Source organism: Anarhichas minor, unplaced genomic scaffold (genome assembly GCF_050575085.1).
Source record: "Anarhichas minor isolate MPS153535 unplaced genomic scaffold, ASM5057508v1 ptg000041l, whole genome shotgun sequence".
NCBI classification, from domain to species: domain Eukaryota; kingdom Metazoa; phylum Chordata; class Actinopteri; order Perciformes; family Anarhichadidae; genus Anarhichas; species Anarhichas minor.
Window position 1 is genome coordinate 5892501 of NW_027466487.1, and position 17199 is coordinate 5909699.

Sequence of the window (17199 nt, forward strand, 5' to 3'; positions counted from 1 at the left end):
AGATATGAATCAGTCACACTCAGAAAGACCGATGACGTGTTATTCCACTGCACTTTTATCCTGTATCAAACTGTATTATATATCTGAACGATTCATTGAGTCCACAGTCCAGTCCATAAAATGTCTTGTGTTGATATCTGGACCTGAAATAAATGTATCTTGGTATCGCTATCTGTGTATCTGAATCGTGCCATACATTTGCAGCCACGAATAGGCAGAGAGTGAATGTTTGTGGATAAAGAGTTAATGAGAAGAAGTGTTTGAGGATGTGATAGTGTATTTAACCTCAGGCAGGCAGGCAGCCTGAAGCTTTAAATATTTAATCACATTCATAACAGCATATTTCCTGCTATATGTTCAAATACCTGGCCTGAAGTTTTCATCTTTTTTCTTTCCTGTAGCTGCGTTCTTTTAGCTTGTCTACTTCCCCATAAGTCACCTCTTCTTACCTGCCAACACTGCTCTGCTTTCCATTTTACTGTGCTATCAAACACCAGATTGTCATGGTTGATTTCATATCAATGCCTCTCTTTCTGTTGTGTGATGAGCAAAAAAAACAAAAACTAAAAAACCAACTGCTGCTTAAGACCTTTATTCGCCTCCTTAAAATGATTTCCTCCTGTTTGCTCAGAGTGATCAATACGCCTGATTGACATGAAACAACAATAGACCATCCTCAAAGAAATCATTCACCACCTTCGCCCAACTAAGCACTCCTAAGCACCGATTTGTTGGCTGCAGAATCCAGTTGTTCCTGTCGGGCCAGTTGCAGAGGGCACGGGTGCAGGTAAAGGGAAGAGAGGGAGGGACTGCTCCAGGCAGAGAGAGAGAGGAGGAGAAAGCTAATGAAACCAAAGATGACTGTGTGAAACAAAATGGATCCAACCAAGCCCAGGTACAGTCTATCATTTTTGTTAATTAAAAAACAGCTGGTTGTGTTTGAGAGTGAGAGTGTGCCATACTAATGAGGATCATTTGACTTGATATCTTCACTGCAGTAAATCTCTTTCACGTTGGAGCTGCTGTGTTGATCCACGGACTGTCCTTTCGGCTTTTGTTTTGTTGTTTTTCCTGAGGCTATAAAACAACCAGGAAGCCTGTTTTTACGGACTTATTATCAATCTTTCAATGGGATCAAGTGGTACAATTGCAAAACAATCTACTTTTATCTTTATGGTGTTACTGGGATACAGACAGTGATCGTTAACAGGTATGACACAGTGACGAAAGCACTTGCGTCTGCCCTTTAATGTTCTGACAGTATAGCATTAGTGCAGTGAATCTGTCTGCAGTGTGTTTGCTTTTAGACTAACTTCTAAAACCTGTATGATTATGATTGTGAATACCAGTTACAGCAGTAATCACTCTGCACTTATGTATGTAGCATTTTTAAGCAACAGCAGTAACTTAGCAGTGTATTAAAATGGCACTTCTCTGTTTACTACATCAATAGAAGGGGGAATAATTCATTGAGATACAGTAGCTTCCAGAGAAAGCGACACATTCTTTGCTGTAACTTAAATCTGCAGCAGGACATATTACAAATTGTGATGATGTTGGATTTATGGGAACTAATGTCAGACGAGCCCTGGAGCTACACTACGACCTGCACGGCTGTGTAACTTGAGCTGCAGCCGTGTGAAACTGTTGGTGTCCTCTTAAGTCAGCATCACTGTCTGTAAGATGCAACAGTATCTCACAGATTTCTGTGTTTTTGACAGCCTGGTTACCTGCTAAGGAGAACCATGAGTCAATGATGCCTAAATCACTAATACATGAAGGAAGACACAGCGTTATAAGTGCTATTTAAAATATAATAATACCAATTATATATAATTGTGCAATAAAACATTTGCACAGGAAGCTGAAAAGATCTGACTATTGCAATATTCTCAAGGAATTGAATATCTAAAGGTTTCATTGTTTTAATTCAATTTGCTGATACTCTTCCATAAATGCCTTAACATCAGGCTCCTTGGGTGCTCAGCGGAGAACTGCAAAGTGCACTTCCGTAAATCTTTATTTGGACAGATGTCTTTTTCTGTTCGGAGGATCAACATGTGGAACTCAAACTGGACCATCACTGGGATCATTTTAAATTCAAGTTGAAGCAGTTTTTAAAGAGTGACCATCATGTATTTATGAATGATCTGGTGCTTGTTATTTCTTTATATCATTATGTGTTTATTTTCCCTGTTTTGTATGTTTTTTTAGTCTTCAGTTTTATGTATTTTAAAACCAATGTAGGCATTGCAAACTAGCAGAGCAGAGTACTATGGAAATAAACATTAAATGACGTATGAAACCGCTTTAAACCGGTTCCAGAAAGGTTTTAAAAGACAAACTGATCCCTTTGTTTGTAATAATTCAGCTTTTGTTGCCAGACGTGTTTGTTTACCAAGTATTTGTAATGCATTAACCCTGTAAAGAAAGTCTAAGTAACCCTTTAAAATGATAACAAACTACACAGTGCCCTTCCATTCTTCCTTCCACTCTCTATGCCTCTCTGGTAAAGCCTTTTATTGTCACAAACTATTCTCCTTGGTGCCCTTACACGCCTTATTTTGGCAATTAATAACCCTGTGTGTTTATCTTCAGCCTTTCCTCAAAGGCACCGCATGTAAACAACAGTGGGGGAAATGAATCATTGATGGGAGAACCATCGGTGCCATGGCGAGACAGTGTGGACAGGGAGAGGCAGAGGGACACAGAAACCAGAGATCCAGACGTTGATGGGACGACAGCAGCTGCAGAGATAAACCATCACCACAAGGGGTCAGCAGACAAACACAAGTTCAATACGTTCAGCTATCAGGCAAGTGAAATGGAACAGGAAGTATTGACATTACCAGTGGTGGAATGTAACTAAGTATTTACTCAAGTTCAATACTTAATTGCAGCTTTGAGCTACTTGTATTTCCCTTGTGTATTTCCTTTTATGCTATACATCTACTTCTCTTTTCAGAGAGGGAAGTGTTGCACTTTTACATCACTACCTTTATCTTATCTCTTACTGATGCACTGTTCAGTGAAAACAAACTCCCTCTCATGAAGTCTTTATAGTGTGGGATTGAAAGGGGCCATTTGCCATAACGAGAACTTTTACTTGTGTTGCTTGATAACACTTCTGTACTTTTACCTAAGTAAGATTTTGAATGCAGGGCGTTTACTTCACATTGAGTATAAGGTGTCCAAGTGCTTAAAACAACTAGGAAATTCAGAGGAAATGTATGTTACAGTATCAGTGACACTGCGTACTGCTCAGCTGTAAAACACAAATCATGGGTACAGATGCATATAGTCCGGATTCATCTCTTGCTCACTTTCTTTCTTATCTTAGTGTGTTGAAATAACCTTGAAAATGCACAACTTGAAAATTGTATTTTCCCTCTCCAGAGGCGGGCAAAGCAGAAGGGTGTGACTGACTTAGCAACAGTGAGTAAGGGACCGTCTGCAGTAGCCAAACCCAGAGCTGTACTGAGACAGGTCCTGTTCAACCAGGGAGTTCCTGAAAAGAACCCGGCATCTGAGGTATTATGTTGTCTCCTGCTCATCACACTACATGGTGACATGCTTAGAAACAGATAAAGACTTTCTTTAACTGTAAAACACTCAAACAACTGCTGCAGCACTTCTTGTTCTGCTCCGTTGGCATACTTTTGAATGTAACGTCTTACTGCAAGTATTCACAACAACTGTTAAAGATCACTTCTAAGAAATTGCTGATTCATTAGGTCATCAAAGTTTTCTATTTTTTCTCCCTGACTTCTGTATCTTTCTACCTTCTTATTTCTGTCCTTTCTGTCTTTAACAACTCCTCAGGAGCGAGGTCAGATGGATGTGTTGAAGCATGAGCTGGGAGCCTTTGCTGTCCCCATCAATCTTAAGTGGAGGTGGAAGGAAGAAAGTCAAGGAACTACACTGGAGAAGAGCTGGACAGATATAGTGCACTCTCATTCAGTACGAGCCCATAATGAATTACTCAACAACATTTTGAGCTTCTCTCAATGTGAACAAATCCCATGAAAAGACCAAAACCAACGAGGAATTGATCCTATTAACAACTGATATATGGTAGTTTATCCCTCTGTGCCAGAGATCCAGTGTTGTGGGTGACATATTCCTTCATTACCATGAACACGGGCACTTTAGTGTATTTGAGTCAATCGCACATGATCCATCCTGTTGCTGTAAATACTTCATCAGATCCCCAGCTGAAAATAGTCCCCAACAAATGCAATATAAACTTCTGTTTGAGTAGCACTTGCTAAAAACTTGCAGTGTCCAGCTGTGCTTTTTTCTTTTTATATAAAGGTACACTTTTAATTACCTGTTTTTAAAGATGTATGTCTATTATAGGAATGAGTAGGACGTAGAGATCCAGACAATCTGGGGAAGTGGGAAATAATTGAGAGATTAACTTTGTTTTCTTCATTGGATTTGTGGACAATGAGAAATATATAGACTTGTCATATCCTTGAAATGCTCCTGGACTTTCTGTAAAATACCTGCTCAGTATGTAAATTGTACAGATTCTTGAAGCATCTGTAATAATCATCTCCTTTCCCTCTTCTCTCCTCTGTCTTGTTTTTATGATCAGACGATGTCTAAGATGCAGAGACACCAACAGGAGGCGCTGTGGGAGTTTGTCTATACCGAGCTCACCTACATCAACAAAATAATTATCATCAAAGACGTAATGTGTCACTCTCTACCTGCTGTCATAGTCTCATTTAAATGACCTATTTATATTAACATACAGTGTGTCAGAGCTGAAAGGGGATTTTCCACAGGATGTTTACCAAAGCTGTGTCTCCTTCTCACAGTTGGTTATTGCAGCTCTTGTCAACATGCACCAGCATGGATTTCTCCTGGAGGTCAGAGCAGCCTCGTCTACACTGTACATACACAAAATCTGCAGCCTATATAACACTGTTCTGCATACCACAGCCATACATTGATTGACACAACAAGAACATCCGCTCTTGCTAACACAGCATACAACACACAAGTGGAAAATGTAGCACAGCAACCGATTTCCATTGAGAAGACGGAAAATATGTCAAAGCAGGGGAGTTCAACTTTAACACAATGATGTTTTATTTGTCTTTCCTTCCTCCTCTGACAGGTGACCCCTGAACTGCTTTTCTCTAATATGCCCTCCGTCCTCACTGCACACCAGCTGTTCTGGCAGGAGGTGATTTATCCCATGTTACAAGAAGTCCGGAGGACAGGCAAGCCCTTTGACCCCATGGTGTTAGAGGCTGGTTGCCTGCAGGTAAGAACTCACTGTTTGCAACATACATTACAAACACATTTTAAATTGTGCTTCTGCCTGTCAGTAGTACATTTACTCAATTAATTTACTTACTGACTGTACTGTGTTGAGGTATTTAGATTTTCTCTACTACATTTCACAGGGAAATATTGAACTTTTTACCCCACTTCATTTATCTGGCAGTTAAAGTTACCAGTTATTTTGTGTATGTAGATTATAAAATTACCCAACAGCATGTAAAATAGTTAAAACATACCTACAACAATAATATATTACTAGTTAAAGGGTTATCGTGCATTTTTAAAGAAAGTCTGGAAGGATGAAATAATCATTTTCATTCTCTCCATTGCATAAATATCATATACGTCAACACTAGATTTCTTTCAGATTTCTTTCTCCAGCCATTTCTTAGTTAAACATGTCTTAACAAGCCTCCAGTAGCATTCGCAGTAAGTATTCAGGTTTCTCCAACTCCCTCAGGTACTGTACATCAGCTCAAAACTAAAAATCATGTTTTTTGATGTTAGGGTTCGGGTTTTTTGATGAACAATAGACTCTGTGCCTTTGTTCTCACATAATCTCCCACAATCAATGTCATCTTAATATGTTTAAGAGAGTTCTCCACACTCCACATTGTCAGACCGTTTTTATAATAAGATCAAAATCAATGAACCAGAGATACGTCCTTTGTTTATTCCATGCATTCTTCTTTCCTCTGCATGCATTACCCACAATGCAACTTGACTGTGGACAGTTTGGTTGAAGGTACAGGTGTGGTGTTCTTTGTTGACATATGCAGTTGTTCTTGGTGGAGTTCATCTTTAAAGTTGACATGTAATGAAAAATTCCTTTGTGACCCTTTTAGATCACATACTTGATCACATTATGCACCAATTTAACAATATGCCAAAAAATATAGTGTGCTTACATAAGCTAGTACCAACCAATTTCAACCATTAATGACATCCATCCATCAATCTGTAACCTTCCATCAAATGTAATTGTTTTTTTTCAACATTGGCATTAATCATACTTTTCTTTTTGACCCCAGTTCCACGAGTGCTTCTCTTCTTATCAGCATTACTGTTCGGAGGAGGAAAACAATCTGGAGTTCACACGCAGGCAGATGCAGGGCAACCCACATTTCCTCACTTATGTTCAGGTACAGAAAGCAGCAGACATCAAATATGCACGACATCCACACAAACACTCTGCATGTGAGGATGAAAACACACACAAGTGTGCTGACTTACTCAACCATACAAGCCCCATTATTGCCACTGAGTGGGCTTGAATGGAATTCAATGTAATGACTTATACTGTTCTAATGTTAGTGGTGACACTGTGTGGCTGTGATGTTTTCATAACCCTGTGGGCGACCTGTCACAGTCAGCTCCTGACGGCCAATCACTTGTCACACGAACATTTTCTCCAAATGATTCAGACTTAACAGCGCCTTATATTTCTTGTCCATAAAACTGAGTGGAGGACATTTATTGGAGTAGTGACTTTAAGACAAGTGTGTCCTGCAGCAGATACACACAATAGCATTGTGATAGAAACATGGCAGTCTGCAATTAGCAATGCTATCTTGTCTGCTAGTGTAAATGTGTTTATTCAACATTTGCTTTTTCACTTATGTCATAGCATCACACTTGTCAACCTGAGTGGGAGGTGATGTTCTTTTGTTTAACAGTTAAAGAGACATTTTACCAGGAAATGGTACTTGGTAGGCGTTAAAGGGTCCGCTCATTCAAATCAAACAAAAAACACATCTCACTTAATTCCTGTAAAAGTTTTTGTTTTGGTAGATATTGTTATACTTGTCAAGGCTTTGAGTTATCAGTCTCCTGCTGCCACTACTCCAATACTGTAGATGGGAATAGAAAAATAATGTTGATCAAGGTAATCCACAGACCCCCTGTGAATTAGTTGGGAACTATTTTCTATCAAAACTGGTAAAAACTCTCCACATTACAGATTATAGCGTAATTGGGACATTGCCTATGGAAAGATAAGTTGATCTTGAGTTTTCAAAGTTTAACAAACTTCAACTAGCTTTGAGAAGCACTCACAAATTATTAAATTAATATTAAATTAATTTTAAAGATGAATTAATTCATGGTTGAAAGCCACTATGTAATAAAGCCAGTTTCAATCTGAAGCACTGACTTGAGGGCAATGTTCTTCTGTTTTGGTCCTGTCCAGTGGGTGGAGTCTCACCCTCAGTGTGAGCGGATGCGGCTCGGGGACATGCAGGTCAAACCCCATCAGAGGATCACAAAGTATCCTCTGCTTCTCAAGGCCGTGCTGAAAAACACCCAGGATCCTCATGAACAGCACACACTCAGACGCATGGTACTAACTGCTTCTTGTTCAACATTTTGTCTTCTGCAAAAAAAGCTTATCTTGACTTCTGTTACAGGGGCTGCAACTTTAATATCAGAAGTTACACTTATCAGTGCAGCATGAGCATACAGAAACCATAATTGTAACTGAAATGGCTCAAAAGCTACATTTGTGTCATTATTTATTGTGTCGAACAAATCTGTTCAATATCAAAAAGTGTTATCCGAAATCTGGCTCTTGGGTAAAATTTTCTTGCTAAAAGGTTTGTTTTTCCTACCTAAATTAAGGAATGAAATAGGAACTTTTAAATTGCCAAAGCTCTTCAATTTAGCACAAAGTATTTTCTGCAGAACAAAACTCCCACCAACCATCTTATTCTTTCTCCCCTCCAGGTATCCAGTGTAAACACTTTTTTGCAGAGCATCAATGACCACCTGAAGCTAAAAGATGAGAAACACGCTCTCAATATTTCTGCTCAGAGGGTGGAGGGATACGAGGTGGAGCGCATAAATGAAGATATCGACAAGGTAAAATAGGACAGTTTCCTTTCTCTGACAATACTGAACATTATAGATTTCTGCCAAAATAAACTGATATTCCCTCTAATATGTTGTGCAATTTACAGCATGTCCGAGAGATTTGTCAGTTTGACCTAACATGCCCCATCAGAGGAGTAGGTCCTAAAGTCGTACGCAAGCTTCTGCTGGAGGAGAACTTGAAGATTCGGGAGAGAAAAGACAGCAAGGTGAGCAGAGCCAGTGTGCGCAATTACTGTTATTCCACTGAATCTCTTGTCACTGCTTTTTTGACTTTCTCATGTTTCCTCGTGCAGCTCGAGGTGGTGGCACTACTTTTCTCAGATGTTCTTCTAATGACCAAAGTCCAGAAGAAAGGAGAGCGACTGAAGGTAGTTCGACCTCCTCTGGCCCTCGACAGAACTTTTTGCATCACACTGAAAGATGGCTGTGAGTGACACTTTTTTATGGACAAAAAGACAGCTGGATTTTGTATAAATATATTATAGATCCCATTATCATTTCTCCTCCTCCTCTCTCAGGTTCATTTGTTCTCGTGGAGGTAGGTGAGCTTCGGAGTGCTATGAATGTCTACATATTTACAGCCAGTACCTCAGAGAGCTGCTCCGCATGGGTCTCCACCATCAACCAGGCGAAGGTAAAAACTGACATCCCTGACCAAATCTTTTGAAATGATAGAAGTCCAATTGAACTTGCTGCCACGCTAGCAGCGTGGCTCTAGGGTCAGCTGTGTCGGTCCATCATGACTTTTCCTCTAGCACCACCAGGAGGTTCACATTTGTGATTTTGAATGAAATGTTTGTACAACTGTTATGTTACGGTGAACATTATACCTGCTAAACATCAGCAATCATGTTAGCATACTGATGTTAGCATTTAGCTCTGTGTCTAAGTACAGCCTCACAGAGCCACTAGCATGACTGTAGTAGAGATTTAATGTTGGTATTTGAAACAGAATTGCATATAACATACTCATTCATTTGTTTTTGTCTATATTATGTTGTCAGGAAACACTGTGGAACTTGAGACAGACTGAGAGTAACAGACAACTGGAGAATTGGACAATCCGGCAGCTGGAGGCCAAACCTGTCATAGAAGCCAAGACGGATGATTTGGAGACAGAAGAACAACCTCTTACGCAATCAGGAGGAGGGACTTTTGTGGATGAACTTACTGAAGAACCTATTATCCCCCAATCAATAAATGGGATGTTGGCCTCTAAAGAAGCAGAGGAACAGTATCAACCTCCAGATGGTGTGACCACGAACAATCCTGTTTTATCTTTATGGCACTCCCAGCCGAACGTCAATAACCATAAACTAGCTAGTCGGCAACAAGCAGTCAATGGATATGAATGGATAGAAATGGGAGTGAGAGGAGACGAAATCAGAATCCACAGAGAGGAAGAAGAGAAAAGGGGGCAAAGAGTGTGGAACCACAGGGTACAATCTGCCCCTAATCTGGATCATTTCAGTCATACTATTACAGCTGATCCATTACGAGACAATACTACTGGACCACCTGCTGTCTTCTATCCAGATGTTGACTATCCAACAGAGGAAGAAAGTACTATAGACCCTCCTGGCCAACCAGCAGTATTTAGGGAGGAGCCTGGATATTTAGGACTACCACAAGAGGGAGGAATATCAACAAATAGGGACTCAGATTCCCAGTCTGTGAACCAGGACTCCAGGAGAACTTCTGACTACAGCCAGTCTGGAGACATGGAGACATCTCCAGAGGCTTGGGGTTGTTCCAAAAATTTGAAGTCACCCGGGTTACGCAGGAAGAGGCTAAACAACACCCATCAAGGCTCCTCTTCTCAGATGTCTAATCAATTCTTCCAGGGCTCAGGACAGACAAAAAGCTTCTCTTTCTCCAACTCAAATAGCCACCTGAAAAGAAACACTCATCCATCTGGCTCAGAGTCACATCGGGTGCTTAAGCTGGGCTCCCTGAAGCCTAACCAAGGGATGTTTTTGAATATGCATGATAGAGTCTCTCCAGAATCCCAAACAATGTCTGAATCTGAGCTTCCTGATTCTAACGTCGATAACAGAGTGAAAACCCGAAGGAGGGCCTCTATTCCTAACATCATCATTGAAGGAACCCATGGACTTGGCCTGCACACCAGTCTGTACACGTTACCCCAAGCAAAGGATGCACCTTTCACAAAACCAAACGGAAACCACTCGGCTCTGGAGGGTCTTTTGGTAAGAGCCAAAGAGAGGAATGGATTCAAAAGAGACAGAAATGTGAAAAAGGCCAATTTGAATTCAGGGAATTCTCGTTCTCCCTCGTTCTCCACCACACCATCCCCATCGCCCAGTGATGGAGACAGAGACACAGAGTGGGCGGTGGAGCTGATAAGACACAGAGCCCCCACAGTGAGTAAAGGATGGAAGGAGCAGCTGGTGGACGGAGATGAAGATGACAAGAGAAACAGGTTCGTTTGACAGTGTCCTTTACATTCACGTTTTTTGTTGTTGGACAATATTGACATATTGTTGGGATTCGATTTTGAATCCTGAAGGAAAAAGTTTCTTTTGCACAGTAAAAAGCAAAAGAGACACAACTTAGACCAGTCAAAAGAATTGACATATGAACGACGTACGCACACTACAATACAAACAAAAACACAAACTATCACATTTCCAAGACAATTCCAAGAATTACAGTCGTTCAGGAGCCAACCAAGCAATAAATACAATTAATCAATCAATTAATAAAAGTCAATTTGTCAAAAAAAGTGACGCACCTTCTGGAAGAACAATGAAGCAAAAAATGTGAAACTAAAGCTTTAAAAGAAATTCAAAAATACCTCCAGTATCAGAGAAACTATGCACTTCTTTCATAAAGTTGACTTAAAAGTGGCAAATAATGTTATTTTCACAATTACGACATTAGCAGTCTCAATGTTTGTACCACAGATCAGGCATATGTCTGGATGATGTAGAGCAAGTAAAGCCTCGAAAGCCACAGTTTAGCACGACAAAACAGGATTTAATAACATGTGTTAGTCATTCACCTTGTGGTCTTTTTTAATCATTTCTTTCCAAATTAAGAAAATTGACCCATCAGTCTGTATTCTGCATGCTACTGTTATTTCTTTACATGCTGAATTCTCAGAACATCAAGTTCTTATTTGCTCCAGTTTTAGAAACATACAACAATAAAAGATTATATTAGAAAATTATTATAAAAAAAAAGAAAAACTATAATTTATGATAATATGTATTATGCACTTAAATAAAAGGCACAGTATACACATTGATACGTTGTTCTGTGTTGTTTAAATTTAATTGCATTCCCCTTAATTGGGGAATTTATTTTCAAACTGTCGAATCTTAACTATTTCAACCAGTTTTCCGTGTTGAGTAGGCTGGTAATGTTCTGTGATAATGGAAACATAAACCAAACCAACCTCAAACCACTGTCTGCATCCTTAAGTCCTATTAACATGTTGAATATCGTTAAAATCATTTGAATAAGATGTTTTAATATTTTAAATTGTGGATTGTTTACACCACATGACAGTTTCATTGTTTCATTGCTCAATTTTAAATTTCTTAACAGCTTATTTTGTTACTTTCTTCTGATTGAGTTACTTCTGCTATCACTATATTCATAAGAGCATTTGTTTTGTGCATGCAGGTGCTTCTTTTTTTCCATTTTCCATTTTTTTAAATGAAAAGGCTTCTTAGTTCTTCTTTAGTTCATGCAGTTATAATACTAAAATTACAATGCATTATCCCTATTTGAGGCAGAGTGACAGCTCTTGGAGGAAGCGTGAACCTGAACACATACGGTATTCAGTAGTAGTGAAAGTACATGCACAGTAAATGTTGTAAAATAATTAATTTTGACCTTCTGTTTCCATCTCTCATCTTCTTTAGTGGTGTCTTTAGGGATGGAATAAATGTGGACTGGTCAGGTTGGTGCTTTGATGATGATGAAGTCATGGATCATGTACCCCCTGAAGGCGAAGGGTTTGTGGAGGGCATCCGCCGATCTTTGGCCTCTTTGGATATCCCCGGACTTACAGAGCAAGAGGACGGGGAGTATAGTCAGGTGTAGCTCTGACGCTGCTCGTCAGAGTCCTGCACTGTGTGGATCCAAAACGATACTGCCAACCAACAACCAACTATTATGCAAAATTAAAAATTCAGTCCGTGAATGTGAACTACACAGGGCCAAATTAACAAGGATGGTAGGCTTTTTTTTTTGTTTAAGGAAAAGCTGAATAGTCTAAAAGACTAAAACAAACATCTTTCCAGCAGTTTAGCAAAATTCTAGTTTTCCGTTGACACAAATGTCTTCAGTCTGAATTTTTGGCCAATAATGATTCTGTAATTAATGTAAAAGTAATGTAGTATATTTTTTTAAATAGTAAAACAACATTTGGTTAGTGTTTGTGTAAATGTAATTAAACATTCTTTTTTTTATAAATGACTGTATATAAAATGTACATCAGTAATAATTCCCCCTGTCATTGACCTGTAAGTTACAGATTGTATATAATGTAAAAAATAAACCAGATTTATTTCTGTTAAAGGTACTTTATTTGTAAAACATTTTATTCTCAATATGTATATAAAAAAACAAATCTTCACATCCAGTAGATAATTGAAAACAGATACAATACAAATAACAGGATAATACACAACATTTCAAATTCAACAATACTGCTACAATGCCTGCTCTGAAAATACAGTATTTACAAAAATTGTGCAAACAGAAGTCAACCAACATATTGCAGATATGAAGGTAGAAGAAGATCTCACTTCAGTTTAGTTTCCTGCAATGCCTCTGCTTTAATGTCTCTACTGTTTCACTTGGTGTCTTTCTCTCTCCTCCCGCTCATTCGAGACGGTATGAACAATTGTCTCCAGCGCAGGGTACTGAAAGATCCTCTTCCTCTGTGGAAAAAAAGATGCGCAAAATGTAATTAATTTTGTCTGATGTATGAACATGTACATGTATTGCAATATCAATAGGCAATTATTACTTTTTATTCGTTTTTGAATACTTAATTTCCCCATTATAATAGAAATCGTTTGATAAGATTTCTTTCAAGCTAAATTTTGGAATGAAGTGACATTTCGAAACAATGACAATAATTTCAAGGTTTTGCATCTTTCATGGGAAAATTAAATATTAGTTACAGAATTGTTTTTGAACAATGGTAAATTTCAGAAGATCTTTACCCTTTGGTGGTTCTTGTACATCTGAGCCAAAACCAACAGCAGAACGAGGAGGAGAAAGCTGAGACCAACCAGGACAGCAGTGTTATGTGAGACACCCGAAGGTTTCTGTCCACTTAGACCACCTGTGGGAAAAACAATATAAAAACAGTCAGATAAAGGCACAATATTATATTTTTGCACGGGCATCAATGTAGGAATATTATGAGTATATTAATTTCACACAACAGAAAAAGAAAAAAAAAATCAAGAGCAGGAAACTTACTCATCAGTTGAATGTGGTATGTTACATTTCCCAAAAGGCCGTGTTTCCCGTAGAAATGACATGCCCATTCGCCCTGGTTCTCCTCGGACACTGTGCTCATACTCAGAGTCTTCCCCTTCTGGATGGACCCAACTGACTGGGTGCCATTGAGGTCATAGACCACATGAACCCACTCATAGTCGGTGACCTCGCTGGTGTCTGTCAGTTGGCAGGTCAGCGTCACAGAGCCTGTGTTCTTTGATGGGATGCTGCTGTGAACTGAGAGAAAAACAAGACAATCAAATATAGTGTTGATGGCAAAAACAAAAGATTCAGTGGGTTATTAAATTTAAACTGAACCCATGTAAACTTACTTTTGGCAACGACAAGCTGCATATTTCGAGTCAACCGTTGTTCTTGTACGGTGCCAGAGCATCTGTACCTGCCCTCATCCTCAAACTCGACTTCTTTCAAACTGGCAGATTGATCGTAGGGGCGCGGAGACAACGGCTTGGATGGAGAGAAAGAGGCCGGAAGGGGACCAGGAGCAGGTTTAAAAAGAAACCCAGGTTTCAGTTTCTCCCAGACTGGATTAGAGGGGATCAAACCAGGGGAGAACACACAGGGGAGTGTGACTGCAGATCCCACAGCAGCATACACTTTAGAATCGTCTTTGGATGGGTTGATGACACCTGTAAGAGAAAGGGAGGGAAAGGGGAGAGGTTAAGAGAAAAATGGTAAACCAAACTGAATTTCTGAAGATAATCTCTTTTGCTCAGAGTCTTACCCCTCACGGTCAGAGCTGCCGAAGCTCGCCACTCTTTGCCCTTGTAGTCCACCACACAGGTCCAGTTTCCCGTCAGTCTCGCCGTTGCCTTTTCCCCCACAACATGTTTACTGGTACCTCTGTTTGAGGCGATTCCAGTCTGAGGCACAAATGGGCTGTTGTTCAATGTCCACCGCACAGAGGCTCCGTGAGGCCAAGGAGTCACGTTACAGCTGATCGAAACTCTGTCCCCCCATATGGGAACTGATGACGAGACGGACACTGTAAAGGATACAGGCAGGGATGAGATTATTGACATATATTACAGCTAATTTCTGACACAGATATAACGAGTCATTCGTTTATTTGTGTTAAGTCTGCATTTTTGATTCTGTAATGATTTGTTTACGAATAATAGCAGCTAAAAAACTTGAAGATCTTTACAAGTTGGTGGAATTACTGTCTTTGCATGCTCAATTGCTGCTTTATCAATTAGTTATTGATTTAAATCTTCGGCACTGATGTAAAAAATTCACCGAGTGGTGAAATCTAGGTTTCAATATGTTTCTTACCTTTAGTGATTCTGAGTGTGACGACTTTTTCAACAACCTCGTGTCCATGTGCCACCATGCAAGTGTAATCTCCTCCATCCTCCACCCTCACGTCGTTTATTTGCAGGCTGAAATCGCCTCTTTCAAACTGGGAGTGGGGGCATCTAACGCGTTGGGGACCAGCTTTTGGAGACCAGCTAGAGCCCCAGTACTGCAGACCATTCCTATCCTTTCTCCAAACAGTGCTGTGGACGGAAGGTGTCACAAACAATCCAGAGTCATCAGCATGTAAATACAAGTTTGGAGTTGAAGGATGGATGGTGAAGCTCACGAGGGAGGGAGGCAATTTGTGGGATCTGTGGATGTTTGAAGCTGGACAGTTGAAATGAAACGGGGAAAAGGATGTAGACAAGCGGAGGTAGCAAACAAAAAGTTGTGTCTTACCCTTTGTCGGCTTTACTCCAGATGATGTAGGGGATAAAGGGGTACGACGGGCTACATTTACAGGGTAGCACAACCTGAGAGCCGGCTTCAGCAAAGACCTCAGTTACCTCACATTGAGCCCCTGGGGACAAACAAAAGGATATTCAGTTTAGAAAGAAAATGTGCAAAAGGCGACAATTATTGAGGTAAAAAAAAATCATATATTTACCTGTCAAAACAAAGGTAATCACCCCAAAGATGAAATACTCCAATGGCATCTTTTTGTTGGTTTTGTTTTTAATTTATTTGTTACAATGTTTCCACAAATTTCCCTGTAATCTCTAATCCCTGCTTGAACCGCTATCTGCTTTGTTTTCCGCTTTCGACAGTTTTTCTTTGCTTCATGCGTGCCGTCTGATGTGTTTTTGTGAGTTGAGTCGACGAGGTACTTATATGAACCTGTGGGTGCCAAAAGAGGGCGGATTGTTTGGTAGTTCCTCTGCTTATCATGTGACTTCAGCTACAAGCCTGGCTTTGATGCGGTCTGTCTTTGTCAGCCTGGAAACTGTAAGACAAAGATGTAAACAGGGAGATCCACTTCCTCCCACGGATTCTCTCTACATCTTTCCGTTTCCTTCTTCACATCAAATAAATTGTGTAACAATATGTGACATTGTTCAATTTGCAAGCCAAAGCTTACACAAGACACAAGCACAGTATAGGGTAGTGTGTGCATCTTAGACATACTGATATTTATCCCTTAGAATATAGTTCCTTTTTAGAAATACCAAGCTCGAATTCAGAATCAGAATCAGAACCAGAACCGTTTATTTGCCACGATGTGTTGCACATACGTCAAATTCAAAGGCATTCGACGTGGTGTGTGGTGCATTAACATTAAACAATCAACACAGTGCAAAAAATAGAAACATGTTAAAATGTACAATAAAATATAAAATAAAGTGCACTGAGTTGAATTGAGCTGAAAACTACTTTGTAATTATTCTCCACACATGCAATGAATGTTACTTGTTTACAAATCCCTTCAGTATCATTCACGGAAGCACCAGTTGTTGCTTTGAAACCGAGATGGCAAAACTGCAAACGCCAAACCACCCTGTCACTTCTCATCCGTCACTGCCAGTCACTTGCGTTTACAACCACTGCTTAACGCGCAGCTCTCGACCCAATCATCATCATCATCATCATCATCGTCACCACCACCACCAGTTTTATGAGAATGAGGCCATTCAGTAATATGGTATCTTCTTCTGATGAACATTCGTGAAAGTGAATCATCACCCCCATGCTCGGTTCTTTGTTTTCCTTTTCGTCAATTCTTATACTGTCGCTGCAGTAGAAACAGGCCTACACTGCCAGTCAAATGTTTGTTTGACAGCCTGCATTTGAGCATATTTCAAATGCAGTTTATTGTAAATATCTTAAGATTGGAAAAATAAAGGTTGTAGTAGCTCAGGCTGTGTTTTCAATAGTTACCGCCATAATTGATAACTATTTATCCATGATTGGAAACATTCAACGTTATCATTTATAAGGAGTACATAAACATATGATAAATTGTTTATAACACACTAATGTAGCTGCAAGCAGATATTATATATACATTTGTCAACAACAATAAGTGCTGGTATACAGTATAAACAGACAATATGAATGACAATATAGTACAAACACAGTTGTAACAATTTAAAATAGTTCTACATGGGAAAAGTTATAATTGTTTATTAATACTGTACATAAAAGTGTCCTTATAAGCTGATAACTACATTTTTGATCTCTGTAGTATACTTAACCTGTATAATACACATCTGTACATTCCTGCATTTT

At 39.5% G+C, this 17199-nt stretch overlaps 3 protein-coding genes and 1 long non-coding RNA gene across 5 annotated transcripts in view; 3 read left to right on the plus strand and 1 right to left on the minus strand.

Moving 5' to 3' along the window:
- The window catches only part of tnfrsf1a (tumor necrosis factor receptor superfamily, member 1a), a 7823-nt gene extending 7652 nt beyond the window's left edge, over positions 1-171 (plus strand). For both annotated transcript variants that reach the window (XM_076108943.1, XM_076108944.1), the window contains exon 10: positions 1-171. This exon is cut by the window's left edge and continues 1456 nt beyond it. The gene's annotated coding sequence lies outside the window, so the exon portion shown is untranslated.
- A 3214-nt stretch (positions 172-3385) lies between these two features.
- Positions 3386-4673, plus strand: LOC142969380 (uncharacterized). The gene is made up of 3 exons (XR_012959125.1): positions 3386-3531; positions 3823-3960; positions 4601-4673. It is a non-coding gene; the product is annotated as an uncharacterized LOC142969380 (long non-coding RNA).
- A 2829-nt stretch (positions 4674-7502) lies between these two features.
- Positions 7503-12671, plus strand: plekhg6 (pleckstrin homology domain containing, family G (with RhoGef domain) member 6). Its single transcript, XM_076109243.1, has 7 exons — positions 7503-7636; positions 8020-8154; positions 8253-8372; positions 8460-8592; positions 8685-8800; positions 9171-10609; positions 12060-12671. The coding sequence occupies exons 1-7, from the start codon at positions 7517-7519 to the stop codon at positions 12238-12240; spliced, it is 2244 nt and encodes a 747-aa protein (XP_075965358.1). The 5' UTR covers positions 7503-7516; the 3' UTR covers positions 12241-12671.
- lag3 (lymphocyte activating 3) lies at positions 12437-15629 on the minus strand. Its single transcript, XM_076109694.1, has 8 exons — positions 15581-15629; positions 15373-15493; positions 14950-15173; positions 14399-14659; positions 13986-14303; positions 13633-13890; positions 13371-13492; positions 12437-13082 (listed from the first exon to the last, which is right to left on the minus strand). The coding sequence occupies exons 1-8, from the start codon at positions 15627-15629 to the stop codon at positions 12987-12989; spliced, it is 1449 nt and encodes a 482-aa protein (XP_075965809.1). The 3' UTR covers positions 12437-12986.
- Between the last annotated feature and the right edge of the window lie 1570 nt (positions 15630-17199).